Source organism: Camelus ferus, chromosome 15 (assembly GCF_009834535.1).
Source record: "Camelus ferus isolate YT-003-E chromosome 15, BCGSAC_Cfer_1.0, whole genome shotgun sequence".
NCBI classification, from domain to species: Eukaryota; Metazoa; Chordata; class Mammalia; order Artiodactyla; family Camelidae; genus Camelus; species Camelus ferus.
In genome coordinates, this window is record NC_045710.1 from 25737915 (window position 1) to 25756521 (window position 18607).

The 18607-nt window shown below is 46.0% G+C and overlaps 1 protein-coding gene across 3 annotated transcripts in view; it reads left to right on the forward strand.

Annotated features, from left to right (window-relative positions):
* The window catches only part of VIT (vitrin), a 93056-nt gene that overhangs the window by 41240 nt on the left and 33209 nt on the right, over nt 1-18607 (forward strand). For all 3 annotated transcript variants that reach the window (XM_032497343.1, XM_032497342.1, XM_014566084.2), the window contains 4 exons: nt 2994-3150; nt 5663-5796; nt 10539-10616; nt 17443-17634. In XM_032497343.1, the coding sequence (XP_032353234.1) occupies nt 2994-3150; nt 5663-5796; nt 10539-10616; nt 17443-17634 (561 nt within the window). The remainder of the gene's footprint in view (nt 1-2993; nt 3151-5662; nt 5797-10538; nt 10617-17442; nt 17635-18607) is intronic.

Below are 18607 nucleotides of genomic sequence, written 5' to 3' on the forward strand. Positions count from 1 at the left end.
AGGTGGCCAAGGAGCTCGGTGCAGAGTATCCACTCAGGCAGCTTTGGGCTCCCCCAGGATCTCTGTGACTTTAGCCCAAGGTTCCCTCACTTCCACCAACAAAGGTCCACCCCGGAAGGACTGCAAAAAGGCTCTCTTCTTGCTTTCTCCAAATGCTCCTTGGAGTAAACCTTTTTATGACTTCTAAGTTCTCCCCTGGTTAATTGTGGGGATGCCCCATTCCCCATCCCTCAAGTCTCTGGGTATTTGCCAAATAATTGTCTTCCTGCTTCCTTCAGACCTGAGAGGGACACTTCTTGTGCCGCCTTAAATTTAACTTGCCCTCTTAAGGCAGTCTTATTGCTGCACTTTTGAGATGAAACCCAGAGAGAGATCAAAATGAACCTAAGCAATGGAGGAGAGAGAAAAGGAAAACCTAAGATGTAAGATGGACTAGTTGGAAAGAACCCAGATGAAATGTAAAGATAGATCATTTCATTTGGGCCTTAGATGAATGGATGGATGATTCTTGGAAGGTTACAAGAAAACAGACTACTTCACAAATAGCTGGGAAAAACTGTAAAGAAATAAACCATGGTTTCCATATACTCAAAGAGCAGCCAAAAAGATGCAGAGGACTGCTTCTTGCCGGCTGGGTTTAGATATTATACTTTCAAACGATTTTGGCAATTACTCTGAAATTTTAATTAGCTCACTTTCTCCAGCTTAATTTTCGTATAAATCGAACAGATATTCGACCTTCAGCCACACTTGGTCACTGCACCCTGTTCTTCCAAAGTGCCTGAGCATATGCGCTTGATTTCATTTTACCCCCTGGGGGACCAGTGAATTCACCAATTTTTCTGATCCAGTTGGGTGCTGATAAAGCAGATCTTATTTAAGGGACTTTCCAGGTCTTTGTAAAAACAAGACAAAACAAACAGATGAAAACAAATGCCCCCTACAAGAAGGGGCGGGGTGGGGGAGAGTTGATTAGCAGGCGGCAAAAGAATCCTGTGTGAGACTTTTCCCTTTGTCTTTTTAAACCATCTATTTCATGGAAAAATCCTACTGCACCTATCTTGAATAAGTTCAGTCATTCTATGACACTCACACAATAAGCTTCTAGATATAGCCTTGTTTACAACTCCAGAAGAGTTGGGTTGGCAATCCAAAATTTCACAGTGATCCAAAATCTCAGGATGCCAAAGTCATGAGCAGATTGAATCCCAGGTCACAGAACTTGTCGCTTTCTATTTCATATAACTAAGAGCCAAGAAGGAATGTTTTCATTTTCTTTACATATAAGGGAGGAGATGCATTCGGGAGTGGGGCAGTGATCTGTCGAAGGGAGGAGAGCTGAATGCATTGCGTTACACCCAGTGATCCAACAACGACCTAATTTAAGGAGAGACTACATCGGCGTCTGCAGCCCCAGAATTGCCTTTTTAAAAACAGTCCTCTAAGACTCAAAATAGTCAACGCAGCCTCGAGTACCAGGGTTTAAAAGAATGAAAGATAAAAAGAAAATAACTTTGGAGAGGAAGCAGCCTGTGGTGGGGAGAATGAAACCACGAAACTGTTTTCAAGCACAGTGCTCCCCTGCTTAATGTAGACCGCAAGCTTGTTTTAGCCTGTGATCACACTCAGCCCCCAGGCTCCCAGGAGAAGGACTTCCATGCTGGCCCAGCCTTGAGTAGCCAAGATCGTCTGGGAGGGGTGTTTAGGAAAAGAGCAGGAGTTCTGACTTCAGTTCTCTCTCCAGTCTGAATGCAATGCAACTCTGTTCCATTCAGACACACAAGGGTTAAAAAAAAAAAAAGGATGCGTTTTGGATACAGCTGGAAGCCATTAACAACTCTGAGACCATCTCAATAACCCAGTTAGAGGATGGGTGGCCTGGCAGAGATCCAGACTCCACGTGTGTAATCACAGACTCTTACCACCGGGCGGGGCTTTCTTTCTACCTCCTACCCGATGGCAAAATCCCCTCTTCCACTGTTCAGCGCTTGTGTACTTCCAGCCCATTCCTTCAAGGGCAGCTTCAACCACTAGCAAGCTCTTGGCAAAATCTGCCTCCATAGAAAATCTCCCCTTTAGTTCTAGCTCCGCCCTCTGCTGTCAGAGCACATGACAGTCCTACTTTTGAAGACAGCTATCACTTGCCCCCAAATTCTCAACTTCTCATGGATAAACACCCCATTTCTTCCAGGCAGCCCCCACATCTGGTGGTTTTCAGATCCCTCCCAAGCCTGTTTACTCTTTGAACTGTGCTCATGTTTCAGAGTCCCTTCTAGAGAATACACTCCCATCTTGTCCTCAGATCTAGGACCCATCCTCTAGGACCAAGACAGAAGATCACCTTCATGACCTATCTTCCCCATCCAAGAACCTTCCAACGAGTCTCACCTCCCACACAGAACACAAGCACCCCAGCCTCCTTCACCCGGCCCGGCCACCATCACTCCTGCCACCCCCCACCTCTCCCACCTCCCCCACCCCCTGCCATTCCCACCTCCATGCTCCCAGCAGCTCCAGCACCGGGGCTCTGCTGCCGCAGACCCACCTGCCTTGTCCCAGCCAGTCCCGACCCCAAGACCCATCCCTTCCAGAGTACCTTTCCTTCCTCCTGTAAAGTTTTCTGAGAGCTTCCTCTTCCCCTGGGCTAGCTCCAGAGCATCTGAAAAACCAGGATTCAAGCTGTTATTTCTGGCCACTGGCGGTGGGTCTTTTCCCAGAGTTCTCTTCTTCAATTAATTAATTGCCTGAATCAGCACAGCGATGAGCGTCTGGTTCTCACTCTCAGCAGGTAAATGTAATGGACGGTGATTGCTCTTTTGGTCTGAGGAATGCCCTGAATTACCTCTTTGCTTTCATTACATGGAGGCAAATCCAGGGTCAGCCCAGGCTCTGGCTTTTAGAGATTAAGTAAATGAACAGTTATGACCTAACAGTCACCCCATATATAAGCTGATACCACAAGGTGTAATTTTGACCTCATTTTGCATTCCCAGATGTGCCTCAGATCAACTGTGATGTGAAAGCTGGGAAGATAATCAACCCCGAGTTCATTGTGAAATGTCCAGCAGGATGCCAAGACCCCAGGTACCACGTTTATGGCACTGACGTCTACGCGTCCTACTCCAGTGTGTGTGGCGCTGCGGTTCACAGGTGGGTAGCTCGGAGCTACTTAAGAACTAGCAATCAGGGTGTGGGCAGGGAGCCCCCAGTGCAGGGCTGCCTGATTAGCGAGCAAAAACATACAAATTTAACTGAGCATCCTGAATTTTATCTGGCAACCCTGTCCCATGGGATGACCCAGAATCTGTGCATGGTCCTGGATCTCCCTTCAGATCTCTCTCAGACTTCTCTGTACACCTTCATAGGGAGGGGAGGAGAACCCTATTCTTTCATGTTCATGACAAGGAAACCAAAGTTCTTGATGATGTAAAGCATTTTTTCCCTGCTTATAAGTGCTGAGCAAGGAAATAACAGGGACATGACTAAGAAAGCCCCAGAAGTTTAGAGAAGAAATATCACTGCTCTGGTTGATGGCCTGGAGACAAATGGGAACAGGAAAGGTGAGAAGGAGAGTGACAGATGGTCCTACCTGGTCAGCTGTTAGTTTGGGATCCAGGAAGGGGGACAGGAAACATGACATGCTTTGGACTATGCCATTGCCTAAATGGGGAGAAGCAAAAGTGACCTTCACAGAATCTTCATGCCTCTTTTGCTGAGGCTTGGAGTCAAAACACAGGGAAATGCATGCTTACTTAATATCCTTGGTAGTAAGGCTAATGTGTCAAGCACTTCACCTGCGTTATCTAACTCAGCTCTCACAGGTCCCCTGTGGGGTATCTACCACCATTACCCACCTGTTAAAGGTGAAGAGTGGTTGAATAGCTTTTCTGAAGTTATGTTACAAGTATCACAGGGGGGATTCGAACCCAATTCTGGCCCCTGCGCTTCTAAACACCATGCGGCACTGCTCTGAGACTTGCTCAAAGTCTATGCTTGGCTGCTGGATACTGGATGAAGTTTCTTAATTTTTCAGGCCTCTGGTATCTTCTTCCTTTTCTTTACTTGCATTTCGGTCATGATTATATTAAGAGAAAACTGATAGGAATTTTGGGTACTACCAATTCTGTGTTTCACAAACAGAACAAGCCTGTTTTTAGAAGGCAGGATTTCAGACAGAGAACATGAGTAGAAAGTGTGTGAGGGACCTTCCATTACTGTCCTGCCAGAGTCCCCCACTGTCAGAACCGGGAAACTGGAGAGAGCACGATTTGGTTTAGAAGTTCAATACTGAGTTTAAAGGATTTAATTTTCATACAATGGATGATAACCAGATGTCTTATTATGAGTGATCCACTTGATTCCTTCAAACCAAAGGGATAATGAACATATTTAAGGCATATTTTGGCCCTGTCTTGTCCTGAACTAAGTTCTGTATTTAAAGTGGGACCAAGGCCTGGGGATGAGGGACAGTTCTCCGAGATGGGACAACAGAGTCCATCCCATGCAGAGCACTCTTCATGCTGATTTCTGACCAGACCCACCTTGAGAATGGCAGTCCCAGAGAAGGGAGGGCGGAGTTGTGAAGACGTGCGAGAGAGCTGAGGACTCGGTGTTGGGAGTTGCCTGTGGCTTTTGAACCCTGAGAGGCAACTGTGACCCAGTGGGACAAACCCAGGATTCCAGGTCACCTGGAAGCTGGTTTCAAGTCCCTACCTTGCAATTTAGAAGTTACAGAATCTGGAGTGAGTCCCCCAGCCTGCCTAGGCCTGTTTCTGTGAAGTGGGAATAAGAGTGTTCCCTCCACCCCACAGCCAGGAGGTCTGCTGGGGGAGCCCAGTGAGATGCTGTTAGTGGGAATGATTGTAAAGTGATGAAGTGCTTTTCTTGTCGAGTCTTATTATCATTTTCTCTCCTTCTGAGTTGTTGGGAAGTTGAGGGTTGAAGATTGTTGGCTCACCATGAAGCGGCGAGAGCAGGAAATGGCAACGCTCATTCCTGCAGGGCAGGAAGGTTATTGATGGGAACGATCTAAGGACTTTTTCAGCTCAGCTGTGCTGTCAATTCCAGACACCCAAAGGAGCCGTGTTAGGCTCTGGGGCAAGGAGACGGAATACTGGAGCCTTCACATAGAAGTGAAGAGGTAGACGTGTCAGTTACTGTCACATCCGGATCTAAGACCCTCAACATCCTAGAAATTAAAGAAAGAATTTCCACCCTTTGAGGACTCTTTTTAATGAGTTTAGTTTAGCTGCCCACCTTCCTTCCCTGGCCCAAAATAAAAGGAATAATTCGCTTTTTTAAATGTCACACCACCCTTTGAAATAACTGGAAATATTCTGTGATGTCACAAATCCAAACTGGAACTGGTCAAGAAAGAGGTTTTACTTCAAAGAACTAGTGGCAATGAAGAAACCAAGGAAAGGAAATTTGAGGCATGATCAGGTCCTGTGATATGAAAGAGGAGGACATCGACCTGGGAGGTCCGATGCCAGGCCACCTGATGGAGGCGCCGTTCTCGGGGGCTGGGCTGCAGATCAAGGCAAACGTTTTCTTACACTCCCCACTTTCCTATCTCTCAAAGATGGTGGCCGGTTTCATAGCCAGTTGATCTGTCAAACAGTAGTTTTCTGTTTTTTCTTCAAAAAACTTTTTCTCTTCACAGTGGTGTGCTCGATAACTCAGGAGGGAAAATACTTGTTCAGAAAGTTGCTGGACAGTCTAGCTATAAAGGGAGTTACTCCAATGGTGTCCGGTCATTATCCCTTCCACGATGGAGAGAGTCCTTTGTTGTCTCAGGTAAGCTCACACCCTGGAGAGCCGCTGCCCTGCAACCAGCACTTGGGTTAAGGGACATCACGGGATGAAATGTGCTCTTTTCAATGTGCTGTTAGTTTTAGTTTATAGCCTGCCTCATTTCATAAAAGCCTGAAGCATTCGTTCTTCTGATAATTAGGATCATGAAACAATGAATTATAATTACAGTGATAAATCACTACAAAGTCTGGAAATATTAAAAGGCTCCAATCGCTCATTTTAAATGCACAGCAGCTATCGGTAAGTCCAATCAAACTTTTAATTAAGTGAATTACATTTAATTACTTGGGTTTTTGAACTACTCCTTTAGTTATGCCAAATGTGCCTCGTATCTGGAAGCTTATCCCCTGAGCATTCTGGTAAATGAATAGATGGGGACAGGCTGTTAGAGAACTGAGCTACAATTTTATTTGAGATTCCTTTTTTTAAATTAATTGTTTCACTGTTCAGTCAGTTCTCATTACCTGGCTCCATAGGATTTTATAGATAATCATATTCACTCTTTTTTTTTTTTTTTTTTTTTTTCTTTTTGCCCTCTTCCAAAGAGGTAATGTCAATGAGCTAAGGGACAAGTGTGATTTCACAGTAAAAAGGTAATCAAGTATCTGCACCATCATGACCTGTCTGCTCCTCTCTTTTTATTTCTGTGAATTTCCTGAACCTAACCTTTTATTTTGGAAACTTCTAAATTTACAGAAAAATTAAAAGAATAGTACAATGAATAGCCATATTCCCTTCACCCAGATTCACCAACTGTTAATATTTTGTAACATTTGCTTTATCTATCTGTCTACCTATCTATCCATCTATCTATATTTTGTTTGAATGTGTGAAAATAAGCTGCGGGCATAATGACACTTTATCCCTCAATACTTCAGCTTACATCTGGTGAGAACAAAAACACTTTCCTAAATAACCAGAATACCAATACCACACCTAGAAAAATTAACATTGATACAACAATATTAAGAAATAAGAAATACTTCATATTCAACTGTATCTGACTATCCCCAAAATATTCCTCAGAGTAATTTCTTCTTTTTCTTCTTCTTCTTCTTTTTTTGGATCTACAGTCCAATCAAAGATCATCCATTGCATTTAGTTTCATGTCTATTTAGCCTCCTTTAATCCAGAGCTGTCTACCACCACACCTCCATTTCCGGCCCTGAGTAGTGATGACATTTTTGAAGTCCCAGCCAGTCGTCTAGGACTATGTCCCACAATCTGGACCACAAACAAGTCCAGCTATTTCCTTGTGATTGGATGCAGGTTAAATATTTTGGCCAGGATATTATATACGTAGTATCATAGCATATCCCTTACGTCGTATCACAAATGGCCATATCAGGAGACATAATGTCATTTTGTCTATTTGTTGCTGATGCTAAATTTCCTTACTTAGAGAGTTTACAATATCTCTCCATGGTAAAGATCCTTTGTAATTAGTAGCAATCTGTAGAGTGACATTTCAAAATAGTGTGAATAGCTTCTTGCCCCCCAAATTTCACCCAATGGTCTCAACATCCATCGATGATCCTTGTGATAGCAAGAATTATGTCAGACATTGCAAAATTATAATTGTTCTAAGTCTGTCATTTCTTTCACCTTTACTAGCTAGTGTTCTTACATAAAGAAGAGGGCTTCCCCCCTCACCTCCAGCAATTTTCTCAAGTACCACTATGGACTCAAGGATTGTTTTTCAAAATACAATATGTCATAGTCTATTATCATCATTATTCTCTTTGGGGCTCACATTTTCCAAGTTTGGCCAGAGGAAGCCCTTCAAGCTTTTGGCATGCCCCGTTAGTGTTTCAGCACGATGCAATGTTCCATCCTCACCTTGTCCTCCCCCTACTCTGGACCTTGAATCTCCCATTTTCTCCAAAGAGGCTCCACAGTATCTTAAACTACATTCTAGCAAACTTTTCAGGCAACCCCCCCAAGATAAAGAGCCACGTGACTCTCCTAAGAAGCAACCAACCACCTATGGAAGACCAACTAAAGCAAGGAAGAGAGAAATGTCTCATTATAGAGCAGGCCATCCAGTCTTTTTCCGCACCCCATGCCCCAACCTCTACTCTCTGTTAATCAGAGTTTTAATAGGACTACAATCAGACCTTTTAGGATCATTCTCAGCTTAAACAATCCCTGTTTCCTCTTACCTGTGGAATTCTGCATACCTAGGGTTCAAAGTACACTGGTTTCTGTGTCAGACAGCGGGAGGTTATCAACCATAGTACAGCGATCCTTGCCTTGTAACAAAAAATTCAGAATAGGGGCTATACGAAAATGCTAATGTCTAGAATACAATTTTGCCAGTCATAGAAATATAATGTGTACCTAGGTATTGACCAAGTAGTTCCTGGCTAAATAACAGGGTTTCAATCTTTGGTACTTAGCCTGCAATCCAAGGATCCCAAGAGAGATTTAAAAGAAAAATTAATTCCAGAAGAACAGAGATGTTTTGGATTTTTTTTTAAATGAAAATCAGTCTGCTGGGATTATTCGCTATAAATCTCAACTTCCATATCCCCTCATCACACCTAGTGACATTTAAGCAGAAACACTTTTTGCCGACGATTAGAAAACTGTGTGCTTCTGCACTGGCGAGGATTCCCTTTGGAGAGCACCCTGCAGCGTAAGGGTCTCAGCTGACCAGGGGCCAAGGCTTGCTCCGTTGTCCAGAGGCTCACAGCCCAACAGGTTTCACTGGATCAGGGCACAGTCCTCCTCTGAGGCTCAGATGCCTCCATGACCTCTCTCTAGGCTTTTTATTTCTAACTTTCACGTGTGGCTCTGCGTCTTGGATCAATTCACTTTGGCGGCTGGGAGGGAGCAGGAGAGGGGCCCTGTGTTCTGGGTCAGCACAGTCTCTCCACAGGGCAGGGAAAGGAAAGGTAGAGAGGACCTCCTGATACTGCCCATTTGCTCTCTGAGCCACATTTCAGAAAACTGAGCTCAGGCTCTTTTTCCTCCTGAATAGAAACAGGGAGAACCACAGGATTTTCGATGTAAGAATAGAAGTAGCCTCTACAGTGTGTCCCTGCAGCGCTCTCTGTGGATAAAGTGAGACCCGCAGCCAGGGCGCCCTCCTTGGGTCTGAAACAGTCTCAGTCCCTGTCCATCTGGAGCAGGCCCGGACCAGGGCAGGGGACCTGGAGGCTTCCTGCCCCAGGTGATTTCCGTGAGATGAAGTAACTCAGGTTAGCCCAGACAGTTCCCTCCCCCACACCCTGAGTGACATTTACAGGTAACACCAGAATAACCTCTTTGCATCTCTCTGGTGACATCTAGTTCCAAAACATCTCAACGTTTTTTCCCGTTTAGATCCCCACAACTTTGTATAGTAAGTTGGTCCGTATCATTAATCCTATTTTCTGAATTAAAAAAAAAGTCTCAAATACTGAGGCAGTTAATTAATGGTGAAATAGAAACAGAAACCTAAATGTTCTTGCTCCCAACACCAGGCCTTTCCCAAGACCCTGTTACTCTGTGTGCCTCATGACTGCAGTCCCTGTGCCAGCAGGACCTTTGGTGAAATCAGGCACTAGATTCTGTCCTACCCCTGCCCCCTCCCCACCTGACACTCCTCACCATCTCCTGTCCAAGCCCAGCCTATAAAAATGTCCCCTCAGGACATATATGCATGACTGGTACATTATGCTGTACACCAGAAATTGACACATTGTAACTGACTGTACCTCAGTTAAACAAAATATATATCCCCCAGGTTGAGAGTCAACATGCTTTCATTATCAGGTCTCAATGTCAGGTAACAAATATGACCCCTCCCAAGGGTATCTAGATTTTAACAGAGCTCCAAGCACTAAGATAACTCCTCAGTTATACTTATCCGCCATCTACTTCATGGCAGACACTGCTCTGGGCCCTGGGGATTCAACAGCCACCCCGTGAGACAAAGTACCTGCCTCGGGGGGCTTCTGCATTTCGGTGACACTTTCTGCATTCCTATGACAGTTTCCATTTCGTGCTGGTGGGATTTCAGGCGGCACCTCCTGGCAGAGGAGGACCACAGGCAGCAGTCTTCTCAGGCAGTGGTCAGACCAGGCTTGGGACTTGCTTACCCACCCGCAACTGTTTTTCTTCTTTATGCCTCCATTGTTTCCCTGGTAACATGTGAGCATTCCTTCTCCTCACCTGGCATCTAAACTTTCTCTTCCTGGGTGGGCAACCAATGGTTATTTTCAAGGCCAATTTCTATTTACCTACTTTCGAGTTTCTCTAGTGCCATGGACTTCAAATGGATCCCAAAGGGTCCATGAAAGTGAGAGGTCATCCCTCACTCATAGCCAGCTGGTGAGCAGAGCTCTCAGCATCCGGAGGAGAGCGTGCAAGCATTTTTCCATCCATCTACAGACCTAATTCAACATTCAGAAAGTCACATGTCTGAAAAATTCTCTCCCATGTCACATCTTCAGGGGCAAAATAAGGGTTGCTAATGTTAACTCTGAGGCATGGACATTTTATTGCTTCCTTTCTAATAGTAATAAAACAGGCAATACAGGAAATCAAAATGCCACTTGACTTCCTTGTTGTAATTAACAATTTAGCAAGGGGTTGGGGGCGCGTGGAGACTGACTGATTTCAATGAACTCAAGAGAAATAAATTGGAAGGAAGGAGTCCACTTATCAAAATGCAACCATCTAAAACCTCTAGTTCTAGAAATAAATCGTTTTCTTTTTTCTTTTTTTTCTTTTTGCAGAAGGTAAACCGCAAAAAGGTGTAACCTACCCATCGACTCTTACATATTCATCATCTAAAAGCCCAGCTGCCAAAGCAGGCAAGTGTCCACGTGCGATTTCATCTAAATCTTCTGACTTCGTAAAACAGGCAATATTGTGTTTTAGGAGATAGTGTAGAAATTAGCATCGTAACCAGTCAAGCTTCTCTGACTCCAGTAATATTTTAACAGATGCCAGGAACACGGGCACGGAAATCAGTGGGATGAAGAGTGAGGTTTCCTTTTTTTGTTGTTTTTGTAATTCTGAGATTATCTCTGTGTTTGTGTCATTTTCATTCAGAAGGACTGTTGCCTAGAATTTTATTGTATTGTCACTTTAGAAGATGACAGGACATTCTGTGTGAAAACGTTCCCTGGCAGCTGAAAGGAAAAGACTATCTCTACTTAGGGATGAAATGAAGGGAAGCAAAGAGGATGATGTTTCTTACATGATAACAGCAAGCAGCTAATCTCCACAACCCAGGCCAGAGAGACACTGTGAGGTTGTGCCGACCCAGCTTCCTGGGAACCACTAAGCGGGTACAGGCAGAACCCAGGCCAGGAAAATACCTTTGTCTAGGTTTCTATATGAAAGCAAGAACTGTGCTATGCATTATTCTCTTGGGGCAGGGGTGTACTTTGATTTCCCAAGCAAAGAGAAGCTGTGAGTTGTTTTATGATGGGGTTTAATATTGCTTCCAGAAACCTGATGAGCTGGCTGATTTTGTTCGTGTACTGAAGGTGAATGTGATTTAAGAATAGGCAATAGAAGCTAGTGTTTATTGAGCTTTTGCTGTGTGCCAGGCACTGTTCCAAGAGCTTTATCTGATTATGGTATTTACTCACCCCAACAATACCGTAGGTTTGTACTGTTCTTAGCCCTAATTTACAGTTTGAGGAAAATGCACCACCAGAGAAGTTTAATAACTTGCCTTTTGCCACATAGCAAGTAAGCAGCAGAGCTGAGAATCAAATCCAGACAGTGGCTCCAAAACCCCCTCTCTACACCATGACCCTGCATTTCCTTATGCTAATTACAGTGTATGTAAGGAATCCTGACTTGAGGAGCCTAGCATTCACGTGGGGAATTTCATTTTTCCCCCTCAGTTACCGCTCCAGCTATATCTTTAATGACTTCTTAATTATTCCAGTTATCTAGACCTGTTTTTGTCTGTTTGTTTTTTTATGGAAATCAACTGTTCCTTAACCCGACCCCACCCACACACTGGCAGCAGACAGTGGTGCTTCCTGGACCACTTCTGAGATATCGCTGGTCCTCTTCTGGTGTGGGCCCAGGGAAGAGGACTAGGTGACAGAAGTCTCCTTAAGTGGCTGTCCAGTTGGTGGGGGGAGAGTGTCCCTGGCCTCTCTGCTGCCTCCTCTAGGCCAAGCTCTCGGAGATTTCTGAGTGGGTCTTATGTGCGGATATCTGGGGCAGGGGGCCATGTTCAGCTTTCTCCTGGCTCCATCTGGCTGGGCCTGAAGTCTGTGGCTTCAATCCCTTCTCTGAGTTAGGGGCTTCATTGCTGGGCAGCAGCCCTCAGGCCAGCTCCCTGCACCCTGCCCTCTGCACAAGGTCATTGGAATGGCTGGGGTCCTCCTCCTCTTCTTCCCTCCTGGGGCCCGAGGAGAACTAGGATGGGGTGAGGTGGCCTTTCTTGTCCATCTCCCCTCACCTTTGGCTTCATGAGCCCCTTCAGGATCACCCCCCTTCCCCTCGAGCAGCACTCCTCCTCCACTTCAGAAACAGACCCTCTGTTCAAGGAAACCCCCAACTTCAGGGATCACACAGAAAACACACCCTATTTTTACCGGGAGAAGGAGCATAATTCTTGACTCCCCAAACTCTCTCCAAGCTCCACTCCTGAGTGCACCAGGTGGGCCCGTGGTGCTGTGGCTCAGAGAAGTCGGCGGGAATGAGAGGCCCCTCCCCTCCCTGCAGGTCCTGCCATCCTGGCGAGTGGTTCTCTTGAAGGCCCTGCATCTGGCTTGGGGAGGACAAAGCCTGGGGGGAGAAGGGATATCCTCTTACCCTGAACGCTGCTCTTCCCCAGTGGCGGCTACGGACCCTCCCTTTCTTCTGGTCCTGACCTTCTACCCACTGGCCTGGGTCAGGTGGGTGGGGGACAGTGCAGGTTCTGCTAGGATGGCCCCCCTCCATGGGATGCTCAGGGGCACCCCTCCGACTGGCCCATACAGCACTCAGACTCTAGCGGATCGCCTCAACGCAGGTCAAGTTGTTGGGGAGGGGGTGGAGGAAGAGAAACCAACTACAGCCAAATGACAGCCTCGATTACAAAATCTGTTTGGTTTCTACGTCCCCTTAGCAGAGATCCTTTCCAAACTTCTCTGTCTACCCCGGGCCCCATGCCTAGCACCGTCCACCCCCAGCAGGCACCTGCTCCCTGTGCCCGCCTCGCTGACGTCCAGGAGGGGTCCGGAGGACCCGGGATGCCTTCTCACTCTTTGCTGCTATGTAATTTTAAAATTAGCAAAAGCCATAGTTAGAACATTGGGCATTGCTACTGTCACCTGTCCTCTTACCAAGCCACCTCCTCCTCTGGTGACACTCTATCAGCCTCCTGTCACACAAACATCCATAGTTGTCAGAGTCTGAGAAATTAGGTTCATTCCTTCATTCACTCATTCAGCAACTATGTACTGGGCTCAAGACTGAGCTCAACTGTAAGGATTCCCACATTAAAGGGATCCTGGGGTCTCATCCAACTTCAAGACACAGGAACTTCTCTCTCAAGTGAGAGCCCTACCCTGGAGTGAGTTTCACCATTCAAGTTAAAAATTCCAGTGAGAACCATCAAAGGGTGGCCCCCTTTGTTGCTACTCTTCCTTCAGTGATCAGATTCCTCTAGAAATTGAAGAAAGCAGGAGAAATGGTGATGTGAGGGCCAAGAGCCTCTCTGGGCTCAGCACGCCCCCCTCCCCACACCAGATGCTTCCCGATCTCTCCAAGAGTGTGAGTGAACCAGGAGGTCAGGTTAGGACGACCCCCCAAAGTATAATAACCCTCTTCTACCAGGAAGCGATCTCGCCCACAAAATAGGAAGCATCTTAATTTGCGGCGCACAGCACCTACTGAGGACGTGCATTCCTGAGATTTAAATGCTGTTCCCAAGGCAGTTAGCAACCATAAAATGGGCCACTGTTACTTGGCTGGAGCCCCCAAGCTAAATAAAAACAGTAAGTGTCAGGGTGTAGAAGTCCACCCAAAGCTGGGAAGGCCCGTGGCACATCAACAAGACGAGGGAAAGTAAATCCCTACTCTTGCTGAGCAAGGGTATCAGGAAAATGCCTCCTGACTCCCCCTTGGCCATCCCCTGTCCTAGAAGGAAGTCAAGTCCAAGTTTATTGTAATACGCTGACTGTTCAGGACCCTTCTGCCCTCACTGCCTGCACCATCCAAGGCCACCCCTTCCCCCTGTCTTGGGAGTAAGACTCCTTCTACCAGAACCCTGGAGACCTCAGGCCACCCTCTGACAGGAACTGCATTCAGGAATATTGAAGCAACTCGTGATTTCCACTTTGTTCCCCTTTTATGGAAAAGACTACGGAATCTGGAATCAAACAAATGAGAGTCCACATCCTGGCTCTGCTGCCTATTGGTCTGTGTGACCTGAAGCACATCTTTGACCTCGTGGAGAACCTATCCCTTAGCCTAAAAATGGGAGTACTTGGTTCACTTCCAGGACTGTGATTAATACCACATGTGAAAGCTTATGTAAAAGAGGCACATAGTAGATGCTCAATGAACATTAGGTTTCCTGCCCTTGTATGGAGCCCTGAGACATGTCCTGAGCTCCCGGGCCAGAGCCAGATTCTCCCCTGTCGCTATGACCCACAGGCATTGCTGCTAAACTGGTTTCAGTGTCCTTCAGTCACCTCACATTTGACACCTACTGAAGTGCTGTTTTCCACTGGGGGAGAGGGAGGCATAGCACAGTGATAAATGTCAGCTGCTGTCATTTATCAAAGACCTATCATATGTCAAGCACATGCAGCCCCCTCACAGACACGGTCTCTAATTGTGACAATAGACCCCCCAACACACACACATACAAGTAGGTCTGACCATCCCCACTTTACAGCAAAGGGAGCCAGGCTCAGAAAGCTGAAGAAAGCCTAGGGCCAGACTGGTGAGGGCGGGAGCCAGGGGTCCAGCCTGGCGCTGGCTGGGGTTCTCAGATCAGATTTCCAAGGTCCACCCCAGATCCAGTGCATCTGAATCTCTGTGAACAGGGCCCTGGAACCTGCATGTTAACACCTCCACTGTGATCTAATGATGGACCAGGTATAGAGGCTGGGAGGACTTCCTGGTGCTGTGGAGAAGGTGGTTGTCTGGGGCCGTTCTTGACCTTAACCAAAGAGTAGTATGTTAAGAATCTAAGGGAAGTTGTGAAATGTTTTCCCATGAAAATCTTTGAAAACAGACCAAACTTCCATGTATCTGAGGTTGTTCGAAGAAACTGTTTTACTGGTTTTATTTCAAATTGCTCAAAAGGAAGCTGGCCCCATGAAGAATTCACTTTGGGTTACATCAGGGATTATGTTCAGTAAGGAGCTGGGAGCATTTGTGTCGAGGACTTTCTCTATCTCCCTCTTTAAAGTTTCATTCTGTAAAGGAGAGCAGGCAAAAACTACTAGATGTTCTGTGGAAGATCATGGAAGACCACGGGAGACGGCTCTGTTGGTTGAATTTATGACGTGCTTGAAAACATCTGTGTTCTAAGCAAGTAACATAAATGGCTGTGATCAGGATATTTAATCTGCTTTTTAGCAAATCAGTATCAGCAAAGGCAGACAGGGTGTACAGAAACCTCACAGGTAGCCAATGGAGTGAGAAAAGGAAAGCTCAGATCTTCAGCATCCAACAGGTTTCAAGTGGCAAAAATATTCACTATTTCCAAGTAGAGGTTTTATCTTTAATTTAATTGGTTGTGGTTGAATTAATAATTTGCAAGTAAAATGTACTGTCAGTTTATTTATATATTTCTCTCCAAATTACTAATTATATCCTGTTTCATATAATATACAAGTGATTCTGTTAAATGGCCTTTCCCTGTATGAACCTGGGCCTGCATCTCCCTGAAGAGGCATTAATGCCTGGTAGCATGTACCAGAGGGTATAACAGAAGAGCACTTTAGAGAAATTAGAAACTTCCCTAGGACTTGTTATGAAAGCTCAATTCCTTTAAAGTAATGGAAACATCATAAATCACGCAGGTTTAGTTTTGCCAAAGGATGGTGCGAAGACTGGCTGAACCCCCGGGGCCGCTGCCAGCTCTTTAGCAATTTGTCTGGCACGGTCTCCAGGCGGGATTTAAAGGCAACCAACTGCTAGCAAGCACTGGGGTAAAGGAGGGATCTGCTCCCTGCCTTGACGGGCTGATGCCTGCAAGAGCAGGCAGGACAGCCGCACTCCAACCCAGTCCCAGGGCGCTGTGGGAGGCCTTGCCGATGTGATTTAGGCTCTTTAGATGGGGAGATTATCCGGGAGTGTCTGGGGGCCGGAGGGGGGTGGCCCTAAACGCAATCACATGTATCCTTACAAGAGGGAGCAGAGGGGGATTTGACACACACACAGGAGAAGGCCACGTGCAGGTGGAGCAGAGACAATTGAGGATGCTGGCCTGAAGACTGGAGGGGTGTGGCCACAAGCCAAGGATGCCAGCAGCCAGCAGAACGTGGAAGAGGCACAAAGCATATTCTACCTTAGAGCCTCCCGAGGGAGCTCAGCCCAGTGATACTGATTTCCGACTCTTAGCCTCCAGAACTGTGAGAGAATACATTTCTGTTGTTTTAAGCCACTGAGCTTGTGGTAATTGGACAGAGCACCCCTAGGAAAGTAACACGAATACACAGGATAGAAGCTGGCACACCCACCACGGGGTCTGGCAGACACACATGACTGCGGGGTGATGGTCCCTCCCAGGACTAGGATGCTGGTCACTTTGGGGCCATCTTGTATCTTCTTCTGCCAAAGACCCACAATTCTCAATACAATCTCCAAAGCCCAGTGGGTAGCCCCTGCCCCTGGGCCCGCAACCTAACAGACTGAGACTTATTTAAAATTAAGGAAACAATCTAAATCATCACAAGTGGATGAAGAGCACAATTTAGAAGTAGAATCTAGATGGTCCTTACCATCTAACTAGCTCCATTACCCCCATTTTACAGATGCGGAAACTGGGGCCCAGAGGAGTTAGTTGGCTAGTCACAAACCAATCTAAACTAGAACATCTAAAACACATTCTCTAGACAAACCTATGGTTACCAGGGGATAAAGGGGGTGGGAAGGGATAAATAGGAATTTGAAAATTGCACCTCTTTGGGGGTGATGGAAGTGTTAGCCATCTTGATTGTGGTAGTGGTTTAATTGGTGTGTACATCTATAAAAATTCATCAAAGTGTACATTTGAAATATGTGAGGTTTACTATACAGGAACCATACCACAATAAAGGTGTTAAAAAATAAAAACTTAAACACATTCTCTAAAATGGTGCAAACCCTGAAAGTACCTCCTATCCCGTGGCCAACATTAACTGACAAAGCAAAAAGTATGTTTAGGAACCATTGCTTCTGGTGTATGGCGTATTAATTCGACAGTTAACCGTGTTCTGCCTTGTCCATGTTGCTGTCATTCTGAACTGTCTTTTAAACGTTTTGTTGTTATTTAATCTTTGGTTTGTTTATTGGCTCATTCCTCCAACCAGATTGTACAGTCCTTTAGGGCAGACAGATTTCATCCTCCACAGAAACTAGCCGAGGACTTTGCTCGTAACTAGTGTTCAATAAACATTTATTTAATTTTCGTCCTGGAGAGCCTACTGGCTATTTTGTAAGCCCCAGTGTAATTCCATTTTCTTACAGGTGAGACCACAAAAGCTGATCACAGCCCATCAGTTCCAGGGACAACCGCACAGCTGGTCACCCTGATGCAGGTACCGGGGACCACCATGGTCGGAGCCACCCACACCACGTTGCCAAAGCCATCCCCATCTGCAGGCTCCACCAGCAGCAGCCTCATACCACAGCCTGTGGGCCAGAGAAGCCGGGAGCTGGGTCAGTAGGAAGACTGTGTGTTGCCATGTGCTAGAAAAGAGGGAAATTGGGTTTTTAGAGTTAACAGCTCTGTCTGAATGCCTGCGTGTGGTGTCCATGTCCCACCTTTTGAGCTGGGTAGGGGGAGAGCACCTGAGACCCAGGCGAGGGGTATGTGCTGTGTCCTCCCAGATCCCACGGGTAAACTTGAGCCCAGTAATGATTCCAGACCAAGCTAAGGGCTGAGCAAACTGTGTTGAAGGGGCTTAATGCAGATTTGAAAATAGACATTCTGTTAATTGTACTTTGGAAGGTAGGCTATTATGTGAAACTTGCCCATTGCAAAATCCCCAATTCTCCGAAAGCTGGGTTGAAGGGATCATATGTAAACACTGTTGGGTTTTGTTTTGTTTTAAGGGACAAATTGAATACTCCTGAAAGTCTTCAAATAAACAAACAAAACAAAACGAATCCCTCTAGGAAAAGCCAGATAGCTGAAGTTTTTATTCCTTTTCTAACTGCTTTTTTGTCTTACCACTTGTATCCACAAATCAGGTTTTAGGCTTTGCCAAAATCCAGTTTATGGAATTCATCTCAGTATTACATGAAACACGACCTTAGGAGCTCATGCGATCACGCAGATACCAGTTCTACACAGGCTCTTTCTATGTTAGGCATCCTGGGCACTGAGTGCCTGTCTCATTTCTAAAGGCCCCCTGGCCAGGGGGCGGGCAGTTCCTCAGCCAGAGCGGCACTATTGTCTCAGCTAGTTTTTCTAACTAGTTCCTGCCTCCAGCTCCTTTTTCCTTCTAGGAGGAAGTGTCCAGGACTCATTCTTTTCAGCCTGATCTCCAGCTTCCAAACATCACTGCCACCTAGCGTGGCCCTGCCCCGCTTCCACATCAGCACCCAGCTCTCTAGTCACCTTTCTCTTTCACAAACAGAAACAAGCACTTGCAGTGTGCTAGACATTCTTCTAAGCACCCCACAGATA